The sequence below is a fragment of the Chiloscyllium plagiosum genome, unplaced genomic scaffold (assembly GCF_037043375.1).
Source record: "Chiloscyllium plagiosum isolate Xiang-an unplaced genomic scaffold, Cpla_swu_hap1 HiC_scaffold_9, whole genome shotgun sequence".
NCBI lineage: Eukaryota > Metazoa > Chordata > Chondrichthyes > Orectolobiformes > Hemiscylliidae > Chiloscyllium > Chiloscyllium plagiosum.
The window spans coordinates 33,876,533-33,902,872 of NW_028270147.1; the positions used below are offsets into that span (position 1 = coordinate 33,876,533).

The 26,340-nt window shown below is 41.1% G+C and overlaps 1 protein-coding gene across 1 annotated transcript in view; it reads right to left on the reverse strand.

Moving 5' to 3' along the window:
* Nucleotides 1–3,991: 3,991 nt before the first annotated feature.
* dhcr24 (24-dehydrocholesterol reductase) overlaps nt 3,992–26,340 on the reverse strand; it is a 47,927-nt gene continuing 25,578 nt past the window's right edge. Inside the window, exons 6-9 of the mRNA XM_043698996.2 lie at nt 21,641–21,784; nt 16,722–16,919; nt 12,923–13,101; nt 3,992–8,961 (exon numbers count right to left, since the gene is read on the reverse strand). Of these exons, the coding sequence (XP_043554931.1) occupies nt 8,808–8,961; nt 12,923–13,101; nt 16,722–16,919; nt 21,641–21,784 (675 nt within the window). The 3' untranslated portion in view covers nt 3,992–8,807. The remainder of the gene's footprint in view (nt 8,962–12,922; nt 13,102–16,721; nt 16,920–21,640; nt 21,785–26,340) is intronic.

Here is a 26,340-nt window from a genome sequence, read left to right on the forward strand (position 1 = left end):
CTTTATTGGTCAGCGTATTGAGTACAGGAGTTGGGAGGTCATGTTGTGGCTGTACGTACAGGACAAGGGTTAGCATACTGTTAGAGCATTGCGTGCAATTTTGGTCTCCTTCCCATCGGAAAGATGTTGTGAAACTTGAAAGGGTTCAGAAAAGATTTACAAGGATGTTGCCAGGGTTAGAGGATTTGAGCTACAGGGAGAGGCTGAACAGGCTGGGGCTGTTTTCCCTGAAGCGTTGGAGGCGGAGGGGTGACCTTATAGAAGTTTACAAAATCATGAGAGGCATGGATAGGATAAATAGACAAAGTCTTTTCCCTGGGGTGGGGGCAGTCCAGAACTAGAGGGCATAGGTTTAGGGTGAGAGGGGAAAGATATAAAAGAGACCCTAGGGGCAACCTTTTCACACAGAGGGTGGTACGTGTATAGAATGAGCTGCCAGAGGAAGTGGTGGAGGCTGATACAATTGCAACATTAAAAGGCATTTGGATGGTTTTATGAATAGGAAGGGTTTGGAGGGATATGGGCCAGGTGCTGGCAGGTAGGACTTGATTGGGTTGGAATATCTGATCGGCATGAACAGGTTGGAACAAAGGGTCTGTTTCCATGCTGTACATCTCTATGACTATGACTCGATGAGTTCTATGAACTCCAATTCAAGACTGCTCTCTACTGACTTGATTCGCCTAATTAACGTGCATGTTAAAGTCTCCCGTGACTATCACTGCTCCATTCTTACATGCATCATATATTTCTTGATTGATCGCCTGTGTCACTCTAGCATTATTATTGGATGGCCTATAGACTACTCCCACCAGTGACGTCTTCTCCTATTCCTGATCTTCACCCAAATTGATTCAACATTTTGCTCCTTAGATCCTATATCATCCCTCCCTATCACCCTAATGTCATCCTTAATTAAGAGCACGACCCTACTTCCATTACCTTCCTGACTATCTTTCAGAATTATCTGATCCCTTGGATATTTAATTCCCAGTCGTCACCACTCTGCAACCACATCTTTGTAATGCCAAATCATACCATCTTGCACTGATTTGCACAACAAGTTCATTGACTTTGCTTCCAAGACTACTGGCATTCAGATAAAGTGCCCTTCTACTCATTGCTACATTCCAATGGAACAATCTCCCTGTCTTTCGCATGATTGTCACCCAATTTTACTTTTTTCTTTTCTAACTTTTGCTCTGGTCTCTGCATTGCTTTTTTCTGCCTGGACTCCCATCATCTTGCCACCCTTCCTCTCAGTCTCTCTGCTCATTGCATCTACTTTTACACCAACTGCTGTACCTTCTGATCTGACGCTCTGGTTCCCACCTCCCTCCTGACCTAGTTTAAACCTTCCCTAACAGCTCTGGATCCTGTCCATTAGGATATTGGATCCCCCCACAACCCCCACCCGAGTTCAGGTGTTACCCGTCTCTTTTGTACAGGTCATACCTTCCCCAGAAGAGAACCCAATGATCACAAATCTGTAACCCTGTGCAGCCTTGCATTTGTCTGCTGTATCTTCCTATTCTTGCCCTCACTAGCATGTTACACATGCAGCAACCCAGAGATTACTACCTTTGAGGTTCTTTTTAGCTTCCTTCCTAACTCCCTAAATTCACTTTACATGATCTCAATCACTTTTCCTAGCTATGTCAATGGTATTAACATGTACCAATGATTTTGGCTGTTCACACTTCCCTTTAAGAATGCTGTAGACTTGATCCGAGACATCCCCGACCCTGGCATCCGGGAAGCAACATACCATCCAGAAGTATTGTTCTCATCCACAGAATATCCTGTCTGCTCCCCTGAAATGCCCTTTCTTGCTCTCCTCTTCTCCCCCCTTTCCTTCTGAGTCACAGGTCCAGACACCGTGCCAGAGGCCTAGCTACTGTGGCTTTCCCCTGGTAGGTCACGCCACACCCCCCAACAATATCCAAGATTGTACACAGGGTGACCACTGTGTCTGCGGAGTTGGTTTCCGCGATTTCAGTTACGCCGGGCCCAAACATATTACATGGAACATTCCAGAACCAGGGGCAGTCAAGGAGGTAAATTTCCCATTTAAATGAACAGGCTCACGACTATCCGTGGTTTCAGGCTTCTGCAGTAGGTCTTGGAACGTATCCCTTGTGGTTATAGGGGTGGGGTGGGGGAACGACTGTACTTGTTAGAGGGTAAAGGCCACAGGGGATCCCTGCACTGACTGCCTATTCAGTTTCCCTCTCCTGATGGTCACCCAGCTACCTTCATCTTGTAACCTAGGTGTGACTATCTTTCTGTAGCTCCTCTCTGTCAACCCTCAACCTCCCGAATAATTCAGCTCCAATTCCCTAATGCACGCTGTGAGGAACTGCAGCTGGGTGCACTTCTCGCAAGTCAGCAGGGACTGTGGTAGTGACCCTGACCTCCCACATCCTGCACAAGAAGCATGCAAGTGCTCTAGCCTCCATCCCTAGTGTTCTGAAAAAAAAGAGAGAAATCAAAACCTTACCTGAGCTTCACTGCAGCACCCCCCTACCCCCCACCCAACAGTGTCTCCCCACTCAATGCCTCTGGAAGGGGACTAATATACTGGCAGGGAAATTTGCTAGAACTGCTTCGGAGGATTTAAACTCATAAGGTGGATGGGGGGGGAACCCAGGGAGATAGTGAGGAAAGAGATCAATCTGAGACTAGTACAGTTAAGAACAGAAGTGAATTAAACAAACAGTCAGGGACAAGGTAGGACTAATAAATTAAACTGCATTTATTTCAAAGCAAGGGGCCTAACAGGGAAGGCAGATGAACTCAGATTACAGAGGAGGAAGTGCTGGATGTCTTGAAATGGTTAAAGGTGGATAATTCCCCAGGTCCTGATCAGGTGTACCCGATAACTCTGTGGGAAGCTAGAGAAGTGATTACTGTGCCTCTTGCTGAGATATTTCAAGGATGTTGCCAGGGTTGGAGGATTTGAGCTATAGGGAGAGACTGAACAGACTGGAGATGTTTTCCCTGGTGTATCGGAGGCTGAGTGACCTTATAGAGGTTTACAAAATTATGAGGGCCGTGGATAGAATAAATAGACAAAGTCTTTTCCCTGGGGTCAGGGAGTCCAGAACTAGAGGGCATAGGTTTAGAATGAGAGGGGAAAGATATAAGAGAGACCTAAGGGGTAACTTTTTCACGCAGAGGGTGGTACGTGTATGGAATGAGCTGCCAGAGGATGTGGTGGAGGTTGCTACAATTGCAACATTTAAGAGGCATTTGGATGGGTATATGAATAGGAAGGGTTTGGAGGGATATGGGCCGGGTGCTGGCAGGTGGGACTAGATTGGGTTGGGATATCTGGTCGGCATGGACTGGTTGGACCGAAGGGTCTGTTTCCATGCTGTACATCTCTATGACTCTGCACTTTTCCTCACACAGCATTACTCCTCAGCCTGGCCACTCAGATGAAAAATCTTTCAGGTCCTCCTTGAAGTGACCTTTTGTTGGATTACAGGAGGTGGGGGGACACTATTGAATATCTGATGTCCAACTAGGATTGTTTAATAACTCATCTGAGAAACAAGTATTTGACTGTGTAGGATTTTCTCAGCACTGCAGTCTCAAGTCAGCTGAAATCAGGTATTCATTTCTCTGGATTTGGGGTTGAACTTCTGACTTGAGAGAGAATGTTGTAACATGGAGCTGAAATGACTGAAGAGTGATCAATTCAATTGCGTTGCCCCATTGTGGATTGAAATTCATTATAAATTAAAGGAGCAAGTTTTGAATAGCTATGAAAATAAAGCAAATGCTGGAATAGCTGAAGTCTAATTCAGAAGTTACCAAGTTTTTGTCTCTCCTACCCTTCAGAAGCATGCATAATCTCAACACTCCTGACATTCTAGTACTTTACTGAATTGGCCTGCATTTTTGTAAAGCTTAGTTGCAATTCCAAACTCTGGAATAGAATGGTTTGATTGGATTTGTAGCACAAACAAAAAAATGGCTTTGAAGCTGCATATGCAAAATAATTTAATGGGTGATCAGCACATTTCATTCAATAACTACTTCATTAAAAAAAACTCAGTCACAGGTCATTTTGATACATAGAATGCAGTTCTCTGAGATTCTAGATTCAAAAAAGATACAAAGTCAGTAGGTAGTACAGAATTCCAGACTTGAAAATATATTTGACCTATACATAATGTTTCAAGGCATGTGAAAATTAGTGTTCACTTAAATGACATTTTATTTAAAAGAACACCAAAAACAAAGTATATGTACAATGCAGTGAGACAAAAAGGGAAAACATGATTACACACTCAAACGTTCAACAACAGCTAAAGTCAGTTTTCAACCAAGGGTTACTGCCATTAAAACACTGCTGTATCATTTGTTTGAGATTTTGTTCCTTTGTACATTCTTGCAAACTGTAAACTGCTCATCCCTACAGAGGCATTTGGTCAAAAACTTCAGTTTCACATCTTAGGAGATCCAAATCAACACAAATACAAAAATAAAATTCTTTGTTTAATTTTAAGGCTAAGAAATGGCATCAAATTTAACATTAGGATAAATCAAAAGACTATTTGATCGAGCAGCTGAAATGATCAGCTGGGACTTTTTCTCACCAAATGTGTAAAGGTGAGTGAATGAAGAGCATTATTGGACTCAAAATGTTAACTCTTGCTCTCTCCACAGATGTTGCTCAAATTACTAAGTGCACTTGCACTTTGTTCTTATTTCAGACCTCCAGCTGTCATTTTTTTAAGATTTAACTTTAGTGCTCAAGCAAGAATGACTTCAATATATCCTTCAGGAAACAATTCAAAGCAAAATGAGCCACCTCTTGCAGGGAATACTAAGGAAAGCTAGATACTTCCAAGTCACTGAATAGGCAGTGATAAGTCTCAAAACTTTAAAGCAGAAAACCATTTAATAGGCTCTATTTTGCCAGATAACATCCATTGTTCTTAGCAAATAGCAAATGTCTACTAGCTACAGAAACGAAACCGTATAAAACAAGAAGAGGATAGGGAAAAAATATAATTATTGCTCAAAATAAATTTGACCAGACAGAAAAACATGTTCAATTCCTCCCAATTTACGACACGCACTCCCTTCACTGGTACAACTGTCCCATTTGGCTTAAGTATGCAATTGAACACATCTTTCAAGTCATCTATTGCCTTTTCACATACTCACACAGAAATCAAACCTTGTTCTTACAAGTATCATGATAATAGTAAAAACAGACTATTTTCAATTCCATCATTTGATTTAAAAATCACTTCTTTAAAAAAAATGCCAACATTTGCATAATGTATCTCCAGAAATTAAAGAAAGGAGTGGAAGATTCCTCTGGTTCACTATTGGGTGAAACTTGGCACAGGGATCCAAGGCACCTTTCAGAGGCCAGAAGAAATACTACTTCTCCTCCTGGTCTACAAGAAAATGTATATAATGTTTTTGGAAATTACCTGTTCTTCCTGTGACCAGGATGCTGTTAGGTAGGTTGCACACTCAGTTGGTTGCAATCAATTAAAATGGCATGTCATTCAGTAAACATCAGGATATAGCTTTGCCATTTATGTTAGGCTTCCACTCCTCTGGGGCCTGCAGCCGCATGCTTATACCTGTGTTGAACCAGATTAACAAAACTGGGAACACAGACCAAACACTATGCCCACTGCCCCGATCCTAAATCTTAATTGCCCTTCCTACACAGTTGAAAAATGTGTTGTTGGAAAAGCGCAGCAGGTCAGGCAGCATGCCCAAAACGTCGATTTTCCTGCTCCTTGGCTGCTGCCTGATCTGCTGCGCTTTTCCAGCAACACATTTTTCAGCTCTCTTCTCCAGCATCTGCAGTCCTCACTTCATTCCTACACAGTACCTGCTAAGACAAATGGATTGAAATGTTAGTAACTGCTGTTGAAGGATCATAGAATTGATCATTGATGTTAACATACAAGCTCAAGAATACATATTTAGTATACTGAAAAGGATAGTTAATTGTACTCTTTCAGACGGCCATCATCCAGTACCAACATCTTAGTTTGCTCGAATACAGACAAGCTAGATAAATCAATAATATTTGACTCATGAACCTGCATATGTAGAGCTGAAGTGTTTCCCCAGTTTTAAGTGCCATAACATCAGACATGATGGTTTGTGAACTTAAATGACACAGATTCTGAGAATTATGCTATATTTATGAGCAGGGTCTACCAAAACAGGTAATACACCTTTGATACAAAGAATTAAAATTTATATACATCAATCTCACTAAAAAAGATGATTCAGTCACATCAATCATTTTGAAAATGTAAGTGAAACTGCAAGTGTAAATGTAGCAGCTTGTTTGCAAATCAGGACATTATCTATAGTTTTACATAAGTGTGCAGCAAGAGCAGCATGGTGGCTCAGCAGTTACCACTGCTACCTGACAGCACCAGGGATTCGGGTTTGATTCCAGCCTCGGGCAAATGTCTGTGTGGACTTTCTACATTCTCCCTGTGTATGTGTGAGTTTCCTCCGGGTGCTGCATTTTCTTCCCACAGTCCAAAGATGTGCAGGTTGGGTGGACTGGCCATGCTAAATTGCCCTGTAGTGTCCAGGAATATGCTGGCTAGGTGGATAAGTCATGGGAAATGCAGGGCTATAGGATAAGGTGTGGTGGATCGGGGTGGGATGCTCTTCGGAAGGCCTGTGTGGACTTGATAGGCTGAAGGGCCTGCTTCCACACTGTACATATTCAAAAAAGCATTTTGATTACAAAGACAAACTTACAAGAAATATGTTTTTTTAAAAATGTAGCTATTCTCCTAATGGCTGAATTGGTCATAACATATGCTGTTATCAAAATCTTAAGACTGTTCTAACATTCAGCTAAGAGATCAGTAAGAGAATTCCATCATTACGCTAGAAAGAGAAAAACATTTCTTTTCGACTTTCATATACCTTTCAGAGGGAAACCTGACGGCAAAAAACCTGGTCATCAGGTGAGAGGTACTGTCGGTATTGCTGCGTGTGGCACATGTTCTGGCCCATTAACCTGCGCTTTAACAGTAACCCGAGCCATCCACCACTTCATCTGGAAGTGGAAGATGGACCATGTCCACAAGAACAACATGTACAAAGCTCTGGTTGGGGGTAGGCCTGCAGAGCCTCATCCTGATAGTTACTTTTGTGTGCAGCTGCATCAAGCTATGCATACACTGTCAGTGTGCAAACACCAAAGGTTACTACATACAGAGGTTCTATCTGTTGCTGGTCTTACTAAGGATGCGTCTGGCCTTGTTGCTGCGGAATGGTCCAAGTAATTGGACCGTTCTGTATCACCTGTCCTTTGAAGAAAAATCTGCAGATAAAAACACGTTTGATCTTACTTCCCTCAGGAAGTAATCAGCATGTAGCTTCTTCAAGACCTCATGGGAAAAGTGAGAGTGGATCCTGTTGTTTGGTTCCCTAAGCAGACTCTCAAAGTCATTTGTCAGAATGGCTGATCACAGAACTATCCAACAAGTACCAAGACATAGCTTAACTGATGAGGAGAAAGTGAGGACTGCAGATGCTGGAGACCAGAGTTGAAAAATGTGGTGCTGGAGAAACACAGCAGGCCAGGCAGCATCCGAGGAGCAGGAGAATCAACGTTTCGGGCATAAGCCCTTCTTCAGGAATTCCTGAATGTCGATTCTTCTGCTCCTCGGATGCTACCTGGCCTGCTGTGTTTTTCCAGCACCATAGCTTAACTGATGACAAGAAAGGAACTATTCGTCAGATTCTTCACGCACACCCAATTCCTCTGCGCCACCACACATGGCCGTCAAAGTGGCTGTGCTGAAGTGACCGTCATTCATCTCCTTCAGGGATGTGCCTTTGCAAAGAAGGTCTAGAAAGAGGTATTTATCAATGTTTGTCCCAAGCGATGCCATTACACAGAGCTCTGTGCCCAACAGTTGTTCCCTGAGACACGCACCAAGATAAACATGAGGACCATCAACTCGGCGATCTCTTTGGTCTGCCTAACATCTGTTGGTCTTCCAATGTAAGGAGATGACTTTGACCAAGAGTTGCACATTGGCACATTCCAATGTCCAGGACTCCATGCCTAGGATTGCATTAAAGCGTGGACATCAAGGTGGAGAGGGGGAAAACATCCATCTAGGGTCTTTCTACCCAAGTAGAAAGAGGGTCTGTTCAAATGATTTGAGTCAGATCCCCTTGTTGCCTTAAAGTGAACATAAATAGTTTCCTGCACGAGTCAAAAATGCCTTTTATTTGCAAATGTAGAGGAGCTCCGAGAAATGACAAAGTTCCAGTCGTTTTTGTATTTTTCACTGCAACGACTGTATAGGTATGATTTAGAACCTTTGTATGCACTTATACTTTTTTCAAAAAAAAAATCATCTATTTTTTAAATTAAAAAAAAAACTGAGGGGGACATCCTGGAGATACACTTGCTCACCAGCAGTGCATTGAACTAATTAGGGAACTTGATTTTTAAAAGTGTTGCTCTTGAAGCTACACAAAACAAAAGAAAGAATTGAAGTATGTACGAAACCTGGTTTTCACAAACAATTTGCCAAAATCTATTCCCCAGACTATTTTGATGGTATACCACTGGATCACTACAGAACGGAATCTCAGTCACTTTAAGTTAAGCAAAAGATACAGCCGCAGAAAAGGATTCGTGATTAAATAAAAAACATTCTTTCGGTTAGAAAAATGTCCTGAATCCACTTTTAAGTATGTGAGACATGAACTGAACTCTACAAGCCGAAATAGAAATCAGCTAATGAATGTTACATAAAGTTCCTCCACCAAATTTCTCAGTGTCTCGCAGCCTTGCAGATCTTGTCATAAACCTCAGGGAATGCATCTTTGGAATTCAGCTGCTCCCTCAGCTTGTGGTACAAAGAGCCATCAAACATCTCCCAGAATTCTTCTCGGGTCAAATAGCAATCAGCGTACAACATCTGAAAACTGACAGGAAGAGAAAACCAAAACATCGTTTAACCTTTCAAAATGTACATTTTCAGGGAATTTCCTGCTTATGATTTACCAAATTTGTGCTTCTCACACAAAGAAAATGGAATTGTCAAGGTAATTGTAGCAGCAAAATTATCATAATCTTAAGTATAAAGTCAAAGATACCAAATCTGAATCGGTATTCATTCCTGTCTTCAGTAATCAATAAAAGTGGAACAGAAAGAGCAGAGCCAATACTATTCAATCAATCCCAGCTACAGACAGCATAAGCATAGGAATAAGTTTACTCTGTGGTCAACTGGTTTATCAACAGGCAAAAGCAAGGAACGGGCAGGACTAAACATATCTGTTCAAGTGGTCAGATGTTCAGTCTGTATTACTAACACTATTTGTTGGCTGCGAGTATGATTAGATTAGATTACTTACAGTGTGGAAACAAGCCCTTCGGCCCAACAAGTCCACACCGACCCGCCGAAGCATATGCCACCCAGACCCATACTCCTACATTTACCCCTTCAGGTAACACTACGGGCAATTTAGCATGGCCAATTCACCTAACCTGCACATTTTTGGATTGTGGGAGGAAACCGGAGCACCCGGAGGAAACCCACGCAGATACGGGGAGAATGTGCAAACTCCACACAGAGAGTCGCCTGAGGCGGGAGTTGAACCCGGGTCTCTGGCGCTGTGAGGTAGCAGTGCTAACCACTGTGCCACCGTGCCGCCCACTATGTTTTGGCTATGAGGGTGATGACAGGAGAGAAGGGGAAGAGACAGAGACTACATGCATCTGACAACATTTAAAAGTGATCCACACCTTGAAAAGAGCAAGTGCATTCTTAGTAGAGAAGAGACTCCCAAGTTCTTATGTTCTGTTATACTTGCCCTGGTCCAGATAAATGGACAGGAAGCAGGAGCTCCTGTTTCCCTGACTCCATGGAGGGGGCAACAAGTCACCCAACCATTCCAACAATACCTCCATCAACAGTGTTCACTGTGAGGGTCAATGAAAGGTGCTTAGCTCACAGAACATGTCTGCAATACTGAACAAATCTGCACAGTTGTTAAGGTAAAAATCGTTACGTCAATGAACTCTTTCCTGTGTCTGCAGCCATATTCAACAGACACCTACTACCTTTCATTCTCCTACAAGGGAGGCAGTGGTGTCGCGGCAATGTCACTAGAGTAGCAATCCAGAACTCCAGTCCAATGTCTGGAGACATGGATTCAAATATAAATGGTTACTTGGTTGCCATTAGCAACAATGTCCACATGTGTAAAAACAAATTTGGAGGGAAGGCATTCTGCTGTTATTATCTGGGCTGGTTTGCATGTGACTCTGGACCCACGTCAATATGGCTGACTCTTAACTGCCCCTGGGCCTTCCCACCAATGCCGACATCCAGTGAGCAAATAATAAAAAAAGCAGAGTCTAGGAGCACAGCAGGTCAAGCACATCAGGTTAGCTCCTGAAGGGCTTTTGCCAGAAACGCCAATTTTCCTGTTCCTCGAATGATGTTTGGCCTGCTGTGCTTTGCCAGCACCACTCTAATCTAGGCTTTGATTTCCAACATCTGCAGTCCTCACTTTTGCTTAATTAAAAAAAAAGCACCCCATTTCAAACTTTGAACAAAAATAATTGCCACACAATTGTAATCAACAGTGCTACACAGCTGCACGACATAATGATGATGGCCACACTCTCGAAATAGTTCCCATTGCTAGCAATAACACATTCTCCTCTCAAGTCAAAAACACATGTAAGATGTCACAGATTGTGACTGGAGAACAGAGATTTTGCCTGCATCTTTTTCTTCCCACACTGAAGAGAATGTGCCTTCCATTTTCAAGCAGGAGTCAAGTTGTGGCAGTGACAAATGGCAATGATTGCAGATGTCAGTTGCAGCATTTGTACACATTTTAACCTCGTGCTTCTTATCCATCTCATTCAAGGTGAGAAATTACAGCTCTTTTTAATAAGCATTCATATATCTCTCTCTCTCTCTCTCTCTCTCTCTCTCTCTGTGTGTTCACACTAAAACGTAACCCACATTCATTGATACAAAGTCTCCATTCCAAGATCTTCTTGCTCTCTCCCATCTGAAGAATACAAGAAACACAAGCAGAAGTAGGTCATTCAGCCCCTCAATCCTGCCATACCAGTCTATAGCATCGGGGATGATCTGTCCTAGGCCTCAATTCCTCTTCCATGTCAATTCCTCAGAGCCTTCAACTCCTCCATATTAAAAAAAAACAAATCCTCTTTTAATGCTTTTTATCTTTTATTTATAAATGATCTAGCTTCCACAGCTCTCTAGCATCCAAATCACACTAATTCATTAACCCATGTGGGAGGAAATTACCTTGTGTCTCAGTTTTAGAATAAATCCCTTTATTCAGTAATTATGTCCCCAGTTCAAAATTCCCCCACTAGCATTTCCTTTACATTTACCCTATCAAGACTGCTAGAATATTTTGTGTATCAATAAAATCACTCCTCGTGCATCTAGTCGGTAATGAATGAAGATCTAACCTGTAGCCATTTTTGATAAGTCAACTCCTTCATTCTAGGATTCAGCCAATGAATCTCTGAATAGCCTCTAATGCCACTGTATCTTTTCTTAAATACGGGGATCAAAACTGTATACAGTACTGTAGTAATTGTAATGAGGTCAGCCTGCTGGACATCACAGAATAGGAGTTCCCTGATTGGGCCAGATTAACACCCCCAATCAGGGAGTCCTGGCTGACAGATAAAAAGAGGAGTGCTGACTCTGATGGGACTGGGCCAAAGTCAAGGACTTTCCACGTGTAAATAAAGGGTGACTTGGTGACAGGATATTTGCCTCTGTGGAGTTATTTCAAATACCTCAAATGTGACTTCATCAACACCCTGTACAGTTATAACAAACCTCCCTATTTTTAAACTCCAACCCATTAGGAATAATGGCCAAAATCCATTTGCCTTCTTAATTACTTGATGCAGCTGCGTGCTAACCTTTTGTGTTTCATGCACAAGAAAATCCAGATCCATCTGGACTGCAGGTTTTGTAGTCTCTCTCCATTTAAATAATAGTGTACCTGTTGATTCTTCTGACCTCTCACCAAGTGCATGACCTCATACTTTCTTATATTGTCCCATCTTCTCTTCCTTGCTGCTCCCTCTCCTGCTGGAAGACAGCTTTACTAAACCAACTCTAAATGGATTAAGCTCTTTCTAATGTAAATAAAAGCAGTCTAAACTCTGTACAAAGTTGTTAGCAATACTCAAATTATTTGTGTAATATAGAATATGCCCATTAAAAAGAGAGTTAGGTTAACTTTCAGCCTTAAAGGACAGCCCCAAAACTAATCTATATGGAGAAGACAAGCACTTAAAATAGCATTCCTGGAGGTTTTGGTTTTGCCATTCCTGGGCAGATTCCTCACTGGGATACTGGGGCAATCTATGATTACAAAAGGTCCTGATACCACTGTTGAGTCCTTACGTTATTAAACAAATGCCCAGGGTGGCTATAGAGGAGACCAATCAAAAACAGCAGGTAGCATAGTTCCAAGACAGGACATTAAATGTATAATTTTATGAATGAAAACAGGAACAGCACAATCAAATTTCTAGACTCAAATGGTATACAAAAGATTTTCAGTGGGCAGTTTAGAAATATGAAGCTCAATGTGGGCACTGCTTCCAAAACAGAAAATCACCAGTAAACAATTTGCACTTAGTTTTGAAGGGTTACTGAACCTGAAATGTTAACTCTGCTTTCTCTCTGCCAGACCTGCTGTGTTTTTCCAGGATTTTTGATTTTGTTTCTGATTTCCAACATCCACAGTTCTTTGTTTTTTATTAAATAAACAGTATTTATCTATGAAACAGTCCTCTGAAAACACACATATACTTACTAAATTTATTCACTTCCAGCCTTTTCGAGCATTAACCTCTGGCATTACTCACCTGTGTGAATTGCGCAAAAATTTCTCCAGCTGTCGTGTTGATGCCATGGCTTCAAACTGCTTGGCTCTAGGTTCTCCATAAGCTCCAACATCTGCATACAGTTCAGGCTCATCACCCTTTGGGTGAACCATACCTGGTAAGCTGGGTAAGTTGAAGGGACACAGCCAAAGTGGGTAAACCTGCAGAAATCAGGCAAAAAGAAGCAATACAATATTGTTGACAAAGCATTAAAAGAAAATATAAAATACCTTCTCCATGGTGTTATATTATGGGCACACAAATGCTAGGTTTCATGTATTTTATTTTTCCAATAAGAAACTTGCCAAAACTTTATGACCACAGCTGGTGATAATACTGGACATGTTAGATCCCACAATGAAACTTGTTGACAGATTCTAAATTTAATTTTTGCAATAGGATACTGTGGTGATTAGACATTGAATGTATCCATACAAAGCTGCAAATAATCTTTAACAAAAGAATACAAGTTCATTATGCAAAAGAAAAAAAAAATTATGATTACAGATCTTTCTGCTATATTGCACGTTTCGTTAGCATGATTTGGCTACAATGCAATTGTGAAATTGTGGACGTTGTTTGGATAACACAAATTTTCTACTGAATGGATGTAACTGTTTACTATTAGCAATCTTCTACAGTGCCATTTTTTATAGCAGTCTTCCACAGCACGTTTTTCTACAGCACAAGGTTGCAGAGGAACACAACTGTAGCATTATAGCAGAATGAGCTGTACATACATATACACATATTCAGATAGGATTTTAGAAAGATCTTAATGCAAAACAACAAAACAAAGTTTCAACTTGTTTCCCAACAGTATCCTTTTCAGTTATTTAATCCCAGAAATAAATGCCTCTTATTTCAACTCTAATTTCTTACTTAACTGCTTAGATTAGATTAGATTAGATTACAGTGTGGAAACAGGCCCTTCGGCCCAACAAGTCCACACCGACCCGCCGAAGCGAAACCCACCCATACCCCTACATTTACCTCTTACCTAACACTACGGGCAATTTAGCATGGCCAATTCACCTGACCTGCACATCTTTGGATGGTGGGAGGAAACCGGAGCACCCGGAGGAAACCCACACAGATACGGGGAGAACGTGCAAACTCCACACAGTCAGTCGCCTGAGGCGGGAATTGAACCCGGGTCTCTGGCGCTGTGAGGCAGCAGTGCTAGCCACTGTGCCACCGTGCCGCTTACTTTCAGGTTTCCTAGGAATGCTGAGATGTTGTTACAAACTGCTACAGTTCAGTGAGCTGAGACATTCTTTTAGTTCTAACAAATTGAAAAAACCTATATGAACTCTCACAATTTGAGAGACAAAACACACTGTTACCCTTCTGCTAGGTTGATTGTTATCTGAACTGAAGACTTGATTCTTCTGAAATGATTACAAAAACTAAATCAGTGATCTGTGCAGGTCATAACACTCAACAATATAAATAACTAATCAAATAACACAAGTATCCTGCTAGGTACTTAACTGAATCACATGCTTTCTTAGAAATAATACATTTAGATCACTGTCCTAAATGACTTTCGGAGCTCCAGAACCAATGTCTATCTGCCTCTAATAATAATATACACCTTTATCGCATCAGCAAATTCCCAGAGAGTTATAAAGCAGTTAATTTACTTTAAATGTACTATTGAGAACATAAACATGAAATTATGTTATCCATAGCTCTCACTTCCAATTATCACACTATTGCAGTTTAAAGTTGCCCAGCAGTTGACTAGTCTGAAAAAGTTCGGGACCGAGACTTTTCCTTGTGGTTTTGTCCAATTATACAGACATCTGCTGGGATCTAACAATGCGAAATGTACAAAAAGCTATCGACGAGTAGCATTATAACATCCAACTGTCAATTATGAGCAAAATAATGAAATTTATTTGATACTATTGACAACTTACCTTTCATTACCTTCCCCTTGACATTCATGATTTGGAGATGCCGGTGTTGGACTGGGGTGTACAAAGTTAAAAATCACACAACACCAGATTATAGTCCAACAGGTTTAATTGGAAGCACACTAGCTTTCGGAGCAATGCTCCTTCATCAGGTGATATCACTTGATGAAGGAGCGTCGCTCCAAAAGCTAGTGTGCTCCCAATTAAACCTGTTGGACTATAACCTGGTGTTGTGTGATTTTTAACCTTAACATTCGGTGACAGTACCACTATCGAATACCATGGCCACAAAGCAGGTCACAGACTGGGAACTCTGACAAGTAAATCATGCCTGACTCCAAATATCTGTCCATTATCTACAATGAACAAATCAGGATGATGATGAATACTCATCTGGATAAGTACAGCTCCAAAAAATAGTTCAACACCAAGCAAATCAATCACCCAACTGCGACACATCAACTTAAATATTCATTACCTCCAGCATCAACACACAATGACAACAGTATGGCCCAAATACAAATTGCACTTCTGCTTTTTAAAACTAGTATTTATTGCCCATGCCTAATGTGTCTCTCACCACCTTTTGTGAATGAGTTCCAGGATTTTAAACTAATAAAAATGAAGGAATGGTGATATAGTTCTGAGTCCTTACTGTGTGCATCTTGGAGGGGAATTTGCAGGTTGCAACGTTTCAATGCAACTGCAGCCCTTGTCCTTCTAGATGATATTGGTTACGAATGCTGTCAAAGGAGCCTTAGTGAGTAACTGCAACGCATCTTATACTGTACATTAGTGGTGAAGAAAGTGAATGTTGCAAGTGGTAATTGAGGTGCTTAGTCCTGGATGATGTTATGCTTCTCAAATGTTATTAGAGCTGCATTCATTCAGGTATGCAGTTGGTGCCTTGCAGATATCATAAATATTTTGAGGAGGTAGAAAGTGAGCTATTTGCTGCAGATTCCCAGCATTTGACCTGCTCCTGAAGTCATCATATTTGTATGGGTGACCCAGTTCAATTTCTGGTCCATGGCAAATCCAAGCTATTGGGTGTGTGATTCAGCCATGGTGTCTTGGGCAATGGTTTGATTCTCTTCTTGGAGATGGTCACTGACTGGCACTTATATGGTGCAAACGTTCCTGGTCACGTATCAGCCCAAGCCTGAAAGGTATTCAGGTCTTGTTGCATATGGGCATGGATTGCTACAGTATTTAGGGTGTCAGGAGTGATGCAATTGGGGATACACGTTGAAGATTGCGTTTCTCTGACCTTATAGCAGCTGAAGATGGTTGAGCCCAGGACACTCCTTTGAGGAGTTCCTGCTGCGATGGCCCAGTACTGATAGGATAAACCTCCAATATCCACAACCATTTTCCTTTTGCTGGTACGATTCTGACCAGTTGAGAGTCCCTGCAGACTGATTCCCATTGATTCCAATTCTGCTGGGCTCCTTGATACTCTTCTTCAACACCAACATGCAAACCAGCAACTTCTCCCACTATAAGGCAAAGGCCACCTGACTTGGAGCTGTAATCACCATTCCTTCACTATCTCTAGGCCTAAATCCAAGAACTCCCAAGCTATTGCAATGTACACACACCTAAATCAACGCCACAGTTCAAGAGGCAGTGCACTACCAGCCTCTCAAATGCAATTATAGATAGACAATGAATGTTGTTCTTGTCAGTGGTGGTCACAATTCAGAAACTAAAAAAATAAATCATTACTGATTCTATGTGCTTATTTTTGCCTTCTTAAAACCAAAACACTAAACTAAAAAAGTATTTAAAAGAAGCATGATGAGCATTACCAGGTACTTAGTTCAATTTAACTGCTGCTTTTGTACTGATTCCCATACCTTGATCTCACTGTGGAGAAAGAGAATCAACTTCTCCAGACTCTTCATTGGTACTAACATGTCTTGGACCACATGGTGCTGCTCGTATAGCTTACGGATTGTTTCTCCTTGCGTTAGTTTTAGCAATGAAATCTTTGGAGGGACCATCCAGCCGAAAATATAGCGGAAGAGTGGATTATTGCCAAATGGAATGATATCCTTAAGTTGAAAAGGGGTTGGATATAAAATATTAGTGTCATAAGCATTTGCTGCACTTTTATACTAGAAACGTGTGACTAAGTTATTACTTCTGAGTCTTTGACAAATGTCCCAAAAGTTTTGGTTTGTCTCTCGATTTAATAGATCGAATACATGTGAAACTTTACGTACTTATCAAATATTAGTTGAAAAGTGTGGTGCTGGAAAAGCACAGCAGCTCAGCCAGCATCCGAGGAGCAAGAAAAGTGACGTTTCGGGCATGAGCCCTTCATCAGGTGTATGCCCAAAATGTCGATTCTTCTGCTCCTCGGATGCTGTCGGACTTGTTGAGTTTTACCAGCACCACACTTTTCAACTCTGATCTCCAGCATCTGCAGTTCTTACTTTCTCCTTATCAAATATTATACATCCAAAGGTGGCACTTCATATTTAATAGCATAAAATGCAGAACAAGCACATTGTCATTAAATAATTCATTTAGTGCGTTTACATCAAAATTATTCCACATACATTAAAAAAAAGGCAAATACTTGAAATTGCAGAAGCAGCAAATGTTGAAAATACATAACAGAACCATTATCATCTGACAAAAGATGTCAGGCTCCCATTTTGGATGCCAGACCTTCATTAGAAGGGACAAAGTTCCTGTATTGTCAATTTCTGGGAAGTTATTTATGCTTTCCTTTTTTCCCTCCTTTATTAAATACATTAGTTTGGAGGCACAGCAAATTAAAGGTAACAATGAATTTTGCCAATATAGATTTGATTTTGCTACAATACATTGACACTGAACAATTTATTGGAGATCTTTGTATTTTACAACATGCTCATCGTTATTCACAGTTAGAACGTTTAGCCTGGTGGATTCCTTAGAGATTAGAAATAGAATTGTATATGGTTTGTAGGAAAACAAACTGACTTGAAATTCACAAGATTTCAAACTTGAAATTCAGTAGTTTAATTGACCTATAGGTTAGCTTTAACAGCTTGTATGCAGATCAGTTAACTTCAATAAGACAATGGCAATGGTTGTGGTCAGAGTCTAATTTCAACGTAAAACAACAAGAAAGTAAGATCATACTTTTAAAACCAGAAGTTGGAGTTAGAATATACTTTGGAATCCTGCTCCTTCCTTTCCTTTCAGAGTCTCTAATATGTACAGTTCACAAAATAAAATATTAAGTTACAACACATGCTTACAATTACTTGCCATTAATTAATATCATTTCGAATTTTCCTATTATATAATTTGTTAAATCATTTCTAAATACCAGTTAAATAATTTAATGGTTAAGAGAAGAACTGAATTAATCATAAAATCGCTGCTTTCAAATGAATCCTTTGATGAGGCTATAATTCATTCCTCAATTATACAAAATGAGTGAATTACACCCAGATTAAACTACCAGCTGCACAGTACGTATAGCTAATGCTCCTTGGCAACTTTAAAATAAAGTTTGGAATTTAAAGTCTATGACATAGGAATCATGATATATCAGCTTTAAAAATCCTATGGCTGTGAAATAATGAACAAATATTGATTGGAACCTCCTTCGAGCAGATGGTTTTGAAGGAGCTGTTTTTGTAAGGTGTGTTCAGGAGGGTTTCCTAACTCAGTACGTTGACAGGCAAACGAGGGGAGAGGCCATTTTGGATTTGGTGCTCAGCAATGAGCCAGGGCAGGTGTTAGATCTTGCGGTGGGAGAACACTTTGATGATAGTGACCACAACTGCCTCACATTCTACATAGCTATGGAGAAGGAGAGAAGCAGGCACAATGGGAGGATATTTAATTGGGGAAAAGGAAACTATGATGTTATCAGACGTGTGTTGGGAAGCATGGACTGGGAGCAATTGTTCCATGGATAGGGCACTATAGACATGTGGAGACTGTTTAAGGAACAGTTGTTGCGAGTGATGCATAAATGCGTTCCTCTGAGAGGGGCAAGAAGGGGTAAGATAAAGGAACCTTAGATGACGAGAGCGGAGGAGCTTCTCGTCAAAAGAAAGAAGGCAGCTTACGCAAGGTGGAGGAAGCAAGGGTCTTGCTCAGGTCTAGAGGATTACAGGCAGGCGAGGAAGGAGCTCAAAAATGGTCTGAGGAGAGCCAGGAGGGGGCACAATAAAGGCTTGGCAGGTAGGATTATGGAGAATCCAAAGGCATTTTACACGTATGTGAGTAGTAAGAGAATGATCAAAGAAAGAGTAGGGCCGATCAGGGATAGCATAGGGAACTTGTGTATAGAGTCTGAGGAGATAGGGGAAGCCCTAAATGAGTTTTTTTTTTACTAAAGAAAAGGACCTTGTAGTGAATTAAATCATTGAGGAGCAGGTAAGCATGCTGGAACGGATAGAGATTAAGGAAGCTGATGTGCTGAAAATTTTGTCAAACATTAAGATTGACAAGTCGCTAGGGCCAGACCAGATTTGTCCTTGGCTGCTTTGGGAAGCGAGAAATGTGATTGCTTCGCCGCTTGCGAAGATCTTTGCAACCTCGCTCTCTACCGGAGTCATACCTGAGGACTGGAGGGAGGAAAATGCAATTCCTCTCTTCAAGAAAGGAAATAGGGAAATCCCTGGCAATTTCAGACCAGTCAGTCTCACGTCTGTCGTCTGCAAGGTGTTAGAAAGGATTCTGAGGGATAGGATTTATGACCATCTGGAAGAGCATGGCTTGATTAAATGCAGTCAGTACAGTTTTGTGAGGGGCAGGTCATGCCTCACAAATCTTTTTGAGTTCTTTGAGGATGTTACTAGACAAGTTGATGAGGATTGAGCTGTGGATGTGGTGTATTTGGACTTCAGCAAGGCATTTGTGAAGGTTCCCCATGGTAGGCTCATTCAGAAGGTCAGGAGGAATGAGATATAGGGAAATTTAGCTGTCTGGATAGAGAATTGGCTGGTTGACAGAAGACAGCGAGTGGTAGTGGAAGGAAAGTATTCTGCCTGGAAGTCAGTGGTGAGTGGTGTTCCACAGGGCTCTGTCCTTGGGCCTCTACTGTTTGTAATTTTTATTAATGACTTGGATGAGGAGATTGAAGGATGGGTTAGCAAGTCTGCAGACGACACAAAGGTTGGAGGTGTCGTTGACAGTATAGAGGACTGTTGTAGGCTGCAGCGGGACATTGACAGGATGCAGAGATGGGCTGAGAGGTGGCAGATGGAGTTCAACCTGGATAAATGTGAAGTGATGCATTTTGGAAGGTTGAACTTGAAAGTTGAGTACAGGATTAAAGACAGGATTCTTGGCAGTGTGGAGGAATGACGGGATCTTGGTGTGCAGGTACATAGATCCCTTAAAATTGCCACCCAAGTGGACAGGGTTGTTAAGAAAGCATATGGTATTTTGGCTTTCATCAACAGGGGGATTGAGTTTAAGAGCCGTGAGATCTTGTGGCAGCTCTATAAAACTTTGGTTGGACCGCACTTGGAATACTGTGTCCAGTTCTGGTCGCCCTATTATAGGAAAAATGTGGATGCTTTGGAGAGGGTTCAGAGGAGGTTTACCAGTATGCTGCCTGGAATGGAGGGCTTACTTTACGAAGAGAGGTTGACTAAACTCGAACTTTTATCATTGGAAAAAAGGAAGAGAGGGGACCTAATTGAGATGTACAAGATAATGAGAGGCATAGATAGAGTTTATAGCCAGAGACTTTTTCCCAGGGCAGAAATTGTTAACACGAGGGGTCATAGTTTTAAGCTGTTTGGCGGAAAGTATAGAGGGAATGTCAGAGGCGGGTTCTTTACGCAGAGAGTTGAGACACCATGGAATGCATTGCCAGCAGCAGTTGTGGAAGCGAGGTCATCGGGGATATTCAAGAGACTGCTGGACATGCATATGGTCACAGAAATTTGAGGGTTCGTACATTAGGTTTACCTTACATGAGGATAAATGGTCGGCACAACATCGTGGGCTGAAGGGCCTGTTCTGTGCTGTACTGTTCTATGTTCTAAATACTCTTTATTCAAGTTTAGAAAATACAGAGGGAGAGCTGTTACACAAGCAACAGGCCAAGATCTCTTTGAAAAGTGATCAAGTTCCAAGCGTGCTGCTTTGCAATAGATAAAATGGAGGGAGGGACTAAATTTACGCAAACCAACAAAATGTCACCATGCTGCATTTAAGTGAAATGTGAAACCTTGCTCAACTACATGGAGCTTATTTTTCTCGTGATCTTGTGAAGGTGGGAGAACTGAAGTTTTTGTGACCTTCAAGTCAACCCTGGCTACAATATGTACAGAATTTAATCATCAAAATAAATTTGTCCTAGTACTCAATCATAGAATCTCTAGAGTGTAGAAGCAGGCCATGTGGCCCATCAAGTCTACAACAAACCTCTGAAGAACTTCCCACCCAGACCCACCCCATCTTTGCGTTTCCCATGGCTAATCCACCGATCCTGCACAGCTTTGGACTGTGGGAGGAAACCAGAGCACCCAGAGGAATCCCACACAGACAAAGGGAGAATAATGCAAACTCCACACAGGCAGTCACACAAGGGTGGAATTGAACCCGGGTTCCTGGTGCTGTGAGGCAGCAGTTCTAACCACTGAGTCACCATGCTACCATTCCAGGTCAGTTAATCCAAAGAAACACATTTCACAGATTATTGAGCTGGTAATGCATCTACTATATGCATCTTTCTGGAATCATAGCAACTATAGTGGCGGCAGGGACAACAAGAAGCTACAAACCTGGTGGTAGTTCCTATGTTCATTACCTGAAGTTCCCAGAAAATGCTGCGAGTGTGACGGTGATAGTAATGCCTGAGAGGGATATATTCCACTGCATTCTGGGTGTCTCTGAGGTATTTCTCCACATGCTTAAAAAACCATGGCTTATAATAATAGCCAATTCTATTTATCTAAAATAAAACATAGCACACCTTTTTAAAGTTTGAATATAAACAGCAATGGTTTACCTTAAATAATAGAGACTGCAATGTTCAGTTATTATTGTGTGCTTCCAGTTTCATTTGCCATTGTTCATTCAAACTGAACTGAAACACTAATTAACTTGAATTTATACAAAACTTTTAAATGAACAAATACATCCCAAGATCCTTCACACCACTGTAATTAAACAGAAATGGACACCAAACCAAGAAAGGAAGATATCAGTTCAGTGTGACTAAAAGCTTGGTCGAAGGATTGGGTTTTAAGGATGTTGGGAAAGTAAAGATAGAAAAAGCTTTGGAAGGAAATTTCAGAGCATATGGCTTGGAAGACTAAAAAGGCACATCTGCCAATGATGCGATGAAGGGAGAAGGGGTTGCACTGGAGATGAGACTCAGAGGAATTATTTGAGGGCAGTTTATTGGAAAGGCTACTGGTATTAGGATAAGCATTTTTATATTGTGACACTGGGAGAATTGCACACAAGGTCAGCAAGAACAGAAATGATAGTTGTGGGACATTTGGACGCTTGAAAATGACAAGCAGTATCTTAGATTAAATTACAAAACTTGAACTATGGGTAAGCAACCAGGAGAACATGAGCAAAGTCATCTTGAGATGCCAATGACTGACTGAAGAATTCAGTACAAGAACAGGAGCAGCAGTAAGAATATTATGGAGATGGACCTAGACAGTCCTTGTATTTGGAGGATATGGGATTGGAATTGGAGGATATGGAACTAGGTTAAAGGGGGTGCGAAAGTGCAAATAGAATGCTTCAATCCAAAATTGGGGATAGAATGAAATCAATGGGAAACTACACTATTTGTTTGGAGTGCAGGATATGGTTTTCCCAATATATTACTGAAGGAAACGATCTCATCCAAGACCCGATACTGGACAAGCTGTCTGATAGCATAGAGACAGGGAAAGATTTGAAATGAGATTTGATGGAAGCTGATCAAGTCTACAGAGGACACTGCTCAGAGTCAGCATATAGATATTGAAGGGGAACAGTAAAGGCTAGATCCTTGAGAGAGTTTAGAAGTTAATGGTGCCGAAGAAGAAAATAAGCCATTTTTAGAGATGCAAAATAAGAGAGAAACTAAGCAAAAGCAATTTTGCTGAAACCAAATGATAAAAGATATTAAAGATAATTAAAATTCTTTTTATAAAATTTATGCATTGGGCCTTGGTGTCACTAACAAGGCCAGGAATTGCTGATCATCACTAAGTGACCTAGAATTGACTGGACATTGCAGGGTGGCAGTTAAAAAAGTTACCATATATACTTGAGTAATAGTCAACCCACTACTTTTGGTGAAATAACCTGGAATTTTCCACATATCTCATGTAAAAGTCGACCCTAGTTCTTCATAGATAACAGAGCAATGTTTTTGTGCCAGCCATCATTTCCCACTCTAGCTTTCCAGTCTGCCGGTTTGTTCCACTCTACTCCCAGTCTTCCAGTTCACTGGCTGTTGTGTTCCACTCTGGGTTTTCAGAATTACAGCAATTTGTTGCTTATTTTTCTTTATTCATTTGGAGATCAGTTGGGTTTCTGCTAATGATACGGTATGAATTTTGACGGGCATGAATTTCAGCCCCTCAAAAGTAGTATTCATGTAATAGTCGACCGCTTAAACTTAACTTCAAACAGTAAAAACAAATTGACTATGACTTGGGTATGTACGGTAATCACATTGCTATGGGTCTCGAGTCCCATGTAGGTCAGATCAGGTAAAGACAGCAGATTCCCTTCCTTAAAAGGACATCAGTGTACCAGATGGGTTTTTATTACAATTGACAATAGTTTCATGATTATCATTAACTTTATTTAATTTCAGGTTTTAAGGAATTCAAATGTCACCATTTGACATGATGAGATATTAACCCCTGTCCCTCCAAATATCAGCCTAGAATTTAGACTACCAGTCCAGTGGCATTACTACTACCACTATGTTCCCTTGTAATGTTAAAAGATTAAATTGGAATATATCTTTGGACATTAATGTAATATTAAAGAGTTAAACTGCACTGACTGAACACCCTGGGAGTGGGTGGGGACATTATTCATGCAAGAATGTGGATGACTCCCACTCCATTTAGACAGTCATTTGCTACTATTCCCTCTACTATTATCAAATTAAACTATCATTCAATCTCTTCCATTCAGTAATGCTTTCTAACCACCCCCTGAAGCTAGATATATCACACCTACATTGTTTGAAGGAATTACCTTGCCAGGAAATCATCTGCATAACAATTCCCCAAGATTAGGACATTTACATTTATATGATTTCATCCTAACATTGTACCTGGGGTAATGTGACTGTGAGGGAGTATCTGGGGGTTGTCTTGAGTGGCATGTGACTGTGGAGAGTGGCCACAGTATGATTAAGCATTGTCAACTGACCTGTATAAAGGGGTTAAAAATCTCACAACACCAGATTATAGTCCAACAGGTTTAATTGGAAACACATTGGCTTTTGGAGCGACGCTTCTTCATCAGGTGATTGTGATGAAGGAGCGTCGCTCCGAAAGCTAGTGTGCTTCCAATTAAACCTGTTGGACTATAACCTGGTGTTGTGTGATTTTTAACTTTGTACACCCCAGTCCAACACCGGCATCTCTGAATCATGTATAAAGGGGATGTGTTTTCTTAATTCAGAGCCTCACTTTGACTTGACTTCGCACGCCTGTGAAGAGGGTCAAAGGGGGTCACCCAGCTTGTACAAGCATTAATAAACTTCAACTGTTGCCAAAGTTGGTGTGCTCGAATGGCATCTCGTGTGCAAAACCTCAGGAAAAGAACCTAATATATGGTGGCACAATTCCAACACACACGGAGCTTCCAGGTGGACGGGCCCACAAAGGTAAGTTTTCTCAACTTTTCTCTCTTTCTCAACTTAACACTCAGTCGACCCCTCATCTCTTGGGACTCAGTGGTGATGGAATCTTTGAGGTAACTCGCACATTTGCACACCGAGCTGCTTTGTATGAACCAGGGTTAAATCAGGGTTAGAGTCCATAGAGTTAAAAAGGGTGAGGGTCCCCGTGAGAAGTAAAGTGAAAAAGGAATTTAAAGTCCTCCAGAGACATGAGTTTTGAGGCTCCAAAATAAAAAAAGTTAGAATTTGGTACTTCTTAAAGTTATCGCCCTTGTCCCCCCCACCTCCCCTTAGAAGTACATTTAGGGCAACATCGCATCACTGGGAAAAGGGGAGAATGTGGAGCTGGTCCTCTCGGATCTCGAAGGTAAAGTGCATTGACTGCCATGGAAGCTTTGTCCAAGTTTGTGTTGTGGGAATCTCAGTTTCTGGGCTGCGGATTTGACTCAGCGAGTTTTTCTTTTGGGGGAAGTGTGGCTTGGACTGCGGCATCATGTGGTCCGCTCTGAGAGTTTTCTCTTTTCTACAAGTGTAACTTCATTGAGAGGATGCAAAAAAAACCCCAAGAAACAATGAAATCAAAGTCATACTAATACTTGGGTTGAAAAGGGAAGTTTCAATGTATATTGTGCCATGCTGAGAGTGTTTGATATTTAAATATTTTGATTGTTAAAATACTGGTTCAGAAAATCCTTTTAAGTGACTGTTTTGCCTTGTTTGAATCAGGATCTCAATTGTGGGCGGCCCAGTGGCACAGTGGTTAGCATTGCTGCCTCACAGTGCCAGAGACCCGGGTTCAATTCCTGCCTCAGGCGACTGTGTGTGGAGTTTGCACATTCTCCCAGTGTCTGCGTGGGTTTCCTTCCACAATCCAAAAATGTGCAGGTTAGGTGAATTGGCCATGCTAAATGTCCATAGTGTTAGGTGAAGGGGTAAATGTAGGGGAATGGGTCTGGGTGGGTTGTGCTTCGGCGGGTCGGTGTGGACTTGTTGGGCCGAAGGGCCTGTATACACACTAAGTAATCTAATCTAATATGTTTTGTGGGCTATGTAATAGGGGAGATTTTGTTTTTACAGCAAAATTGTACAGCATTATTTCCTTTTTAAATTTATCAAACTTGTAACCTTAAATCAAATTGATTGAGGACCTTGAGCCTCTGAGTTGTTTGGAATTCTACAATGCCTGTTTAAAAAAAAACTGTGTCAGTGGTCATGGTTTAGCCAGATGAGCGTATGGTATTATAATATCAATGCTGTTTTTTAATGCAGAATCTCACAAAAAGAGTGCATTTTAATTTTGATGTTTTGTTAAGATTTTAGAGAATATTAGGACTTGAAGCCAAGCTGTTTAAATTCTTTCAATTGTTGTTAAGACTTCATTGGCCCCCTTCATATTGCAAATTCAAAGAATGTTGATCTCTACCAAAATTGCCACTGTAATTCTGCTGTTTTATTTGGAAAGTTTCATTTGGGGAACATATTTTAAAATGTTCTGCATTTGTTTCCCACAATTCTTTGAAAAGGTGACGAAGGAGGTTAATTCTTTGAAAAGGTGACGAAGGAGGTTGATGAGGGGAAAGCAGTAGATGTGGTATATATGGATTTTAGTAAGGCGTTTGATAAGGTTCCCCATG